General features: G+C 44.0%; 1 protein-coding gene across 1 annotated transcript in view; it reads left to right on the top strand.

Annotated features, from left to right (window-relative positions):
- Positions 1–1,575: 1,575 nt before the first annotated feature.
- Positions 1,576–3,349, top strand: part of maza (MYC-associated zinc finger protein a (purine-binding transcription factor)) — a gene marked incomplete at its 5' end in the record, with an annotated part of 9,100 nt that continues 7,326 nt past the window's right edge. The window contains 2 exons of the mRNA XM_080009831.1: positions 1,576–1,608; positions 2,808–2,958. Coding sequence (XP_079865957.1) covers positions 1,576–1,608; positions 2,808–2,958 — 184 coding nt within the window. The remainder of the gene's footprint in view (positions 1,609–2,807; positions 2,959–3,349) is intronic.

The raw sequence follows: 3,349 nt of genomic DNA, 5'->3' as shown, positions 1-3,349 counted from the left end.
CCATTTATTTCCTTTCTTTTTTTTGGTGTAACACATGCACATGATGTCTATATTTATATTATGAGTTGTGGAGATTTCACTTTGTTATTTTGTAAACATTTGATCCGCATTGAAGCACAGCGAGGAGCTGCAGCAGAGTGGTAAGTCAACTTATAGAGACGACGAAAACTAACATTTCAAGAGTTATGTCCTGGGCGGAGGAGTGGAAAACATGTCCTTTTAAGGTTTAATGAACATTAGTACACGTCCTGACAGGAAAACAGCGACATGCCTGTTTGGGGGGGGGGCGTTGTAGTAAAGAATAAAAATAAATAAATAACAAAAAATAAAGATGTATTTTGTGTGTTACACTGGGTGGCGTTTTCTGTAACGGGAGCAAATGTGGAATAAACAGTGGAGCGGAGCCGGGTGGTGTTTTGAATGGGACGCGGTTCCCGTGCAGCGGCAGCAGAGCTCTGTCGTCACCGCTTCCAGCTGCATCTTCACCTTTAAGACTCAATGGGACGCTGCATTGTTTTTAAAACGGCTCCTCCATCTTAGACATTGATTCATGCGGTCCGGGCTAGCGGGCCGGTTCTGCGGTGACGCCGGGCTCCCTCGGTCGGAGGAGATTTTTTCGCCCGCGGCGCGTAGCGGGGGACCCCATTATCTGTCGGCCCACCGTGCCGGAGGTGGCGGCGGGGGGCGAGAGGCCGGGACGCGCGGCGCGGAGAGGCGGAGGAGGAGAGACGGTCCGAGAGGAGGGTGCGCTCCAAATACTTTCCCTTTAAACCAGGGGGACAGCGGCGGGGGAGAGGAGGAGAAGAGATAAAAAAAGAAAAGGAAGAAAGACAGTGAGGGTGGGAGGGAGAGCGAGGATTTGAGGAGGAAAGGAAAAAAAGAAAAAAAGAAAAAAAAGGGAAAAAAAAAAAAAAAGGAAAAAAAAAAAAAGAAAGATGTCATCCTGTCGATTGAAACGCCGAGGCGGAGCCATGGAGCGCGGCCGATGAGGGAACCCTCTAGTCCGGGGACGAGCTTTACGCGACACCGAGGCTTCGGATCCACACTTTGGGCCTTTTCGGAGCTATATCGAAATAAATTATTCCTTCCCCCTCGCGTTTTCTTCCAGCTGCTGACTATTGATCACTACATTTGGACTATATAGCGTCTAGCTACTTTATTTAATAATGTTAATTTTGCATGCATGTCACCGAATTGCATTACAATAGATTATACCATTAATACAACTGAAAGGCACCATTAAAGCATGAGATCAACCATTTTGTCGCATATATAAAGTATACTGTCAGATTGCCAGATAACAATTTTAAATTAAAAACCTTAGGAAATAACAACAACAACAACGGCTAGCGCCGTTATCATACAATCTAGCCACCGGTTTTTAATTCTATTTAGTGTTTATTACACGATTCCGTGGGCTTAGACCAACTAGGATACGGAATTGTGAGGCCTCAAATGTTTTTATAACAGCTTTTCAATCCTCCCCCTCGAGCCTGAATCTACTATCCAGGGGTTTTTTTTTAGTTGTTTTTTTTTTATTATTACTATTGTTATTATTGACGGTCAACATCCAAAATGGATACCTCCTGGAGCAATTTCCTATTTCAGGTGAGTATTTCCATGGAGTTTGGGAGACTGGTGGGTTTGGGAGGAGGTCTGTGACTTTTCTCTCTCTCTCCCTCTCTCTCTCTCTCTCTCTGTGTCTGTGTGGTGGGGGTGACTTTTCTGCATGGTGTGTGTGTGTGTGTGTGTGTGTGTGTGTGTGTGTGTGAGAGAGGGTCAAGAGTGTTGTCTACAATGCTTTGTTGGATATTTTAAGTGGCATCACTTGTGAACACTTAAGAAAGTGTGTGTGTGTGTGTGTGTGTGTGTGTGACAGGTAGGTGATCTCAAGGTGGTTATTACCACTAAGTACGAGCAAAGAGAAAGGATCCTACGGGATTGACATTGTAAACAGTGTACGTTGTCATCGTAGACTTTGGAAGAAATTCCCTCCCAGGATTTGCGGCGCTAGACATCCACGGAGCAGGGCGTCTGGTCCTTAAAAGCTCTTAAAATCCCTCAATTCAGTGAGAGAGGAAAACAAACAAAAAAAAAAAAGTTATAAAGACCTTTAGATTCATTACAGTTTTAATTTCAATTAATGAGGTTTTAATTTGAACATAAACATTTTATCAGATTTTATACTGTAACGACAGTATATGCTGTGTGTGTGCGTGTGTGTACATGTATGTATGTGTGTGTATGTATATATGTATGTTTATATATGTATATGTAAAAGTTATTATGCATCAGAGTAAACAGTTTATTAGTCTACAGTTACTAATCACTTGCCCAAGACTGTTATAACAGTTCATAGAATAATCGAGTTCGAAACCAGCTCTGCCTTCGCCCACATTTAAAGTAATAACTGTATATTTACCTGCAGTACTTCATCGAATAAGAGAGATGACGTGCCTACAAATGTTCGTTCGGATCGATCTTAAAAAGTATTAAATTAAACTCCGATATCTGCAGACGCCTTGATGTGGAACAACGGCAAAAGCTGAAACTTTATTATGACTTTTCTTTGTAGCGTCAGCCGTGCTCACAGAAGTTCGGGGTTTTACTCATCATTTCACCATCGAACGAGATACACTGAGATCCAAGTTTTTTTTCTTTCTTTTCAAGGCAATAGAAGTTGAAAATCTCCGATTGATGGAGCTCGGCAGCGTCCTCAGACACGGGCTTCATTTTTAAGTAGAGAAATGGTGAAATACGGTGGGACGTTAAAATTCTCTCTCTCTCTCTCTCTCTCTCTCTCTCAGACTCCATCCGGCCAGAACCAGTCGGAAACCCCGCTGCAGTCGGAGCTGCTGCCGGACCTCGGCGGCTCCGCTCAGAGCCCCCAGTCCGAGCACATCGCAGCCCCGCCCTCCACCGTGGACACCGCCGCCCTCAATGAGGAGCCTCTGCCTGGTAAATGTTGAGGCTGTGCGTTGGCAGAGATCTGGCGGGAAGGATATGAGGCACGGTTCCGTTTTTACATTTAACACGGCGGTCGTGATACAGGCGTTGGGCTGGTTTCCCAACTTCTCATCCCTAAACTTAAATATCCGTCCGGCGCTTATTGAGGATCGATACTGTCATGGAAAAAGAGAGAACCCAAAATGTTCATCTAATTTTTTATATTTTATTACAGCCAGAGGGAGTGTCAGGACTAGAATTTGGCGACGAGATATATCACAACACAGGGGTCACAATTATTGTATCCCAATGTATTGTGACGCCAATTAATACTGCAATATATAGTATCTACTCCAATGTTACCGACTGAAAGTAAGTCTTATTCCCCCGAAACACGACGAGT

The sequence above is a fragment of the Zeus faber genome (genome assembly GCF_960531495.2).
Source record: "Zeus faber genome assembly, chromosome: 11".
In the NCBI taxonomy this organism is placed as follows: Eukaryota; Metazoa; Chordata; class Actinopteri; order Zeiformes; family Zeidae; genus Zeus; species Zeus faber.
The sequence above is the reverse complement of the archived record's forward strand: the minus strand, read 5'-3'. Positions and strand labels throughout refer to the sequence as shown.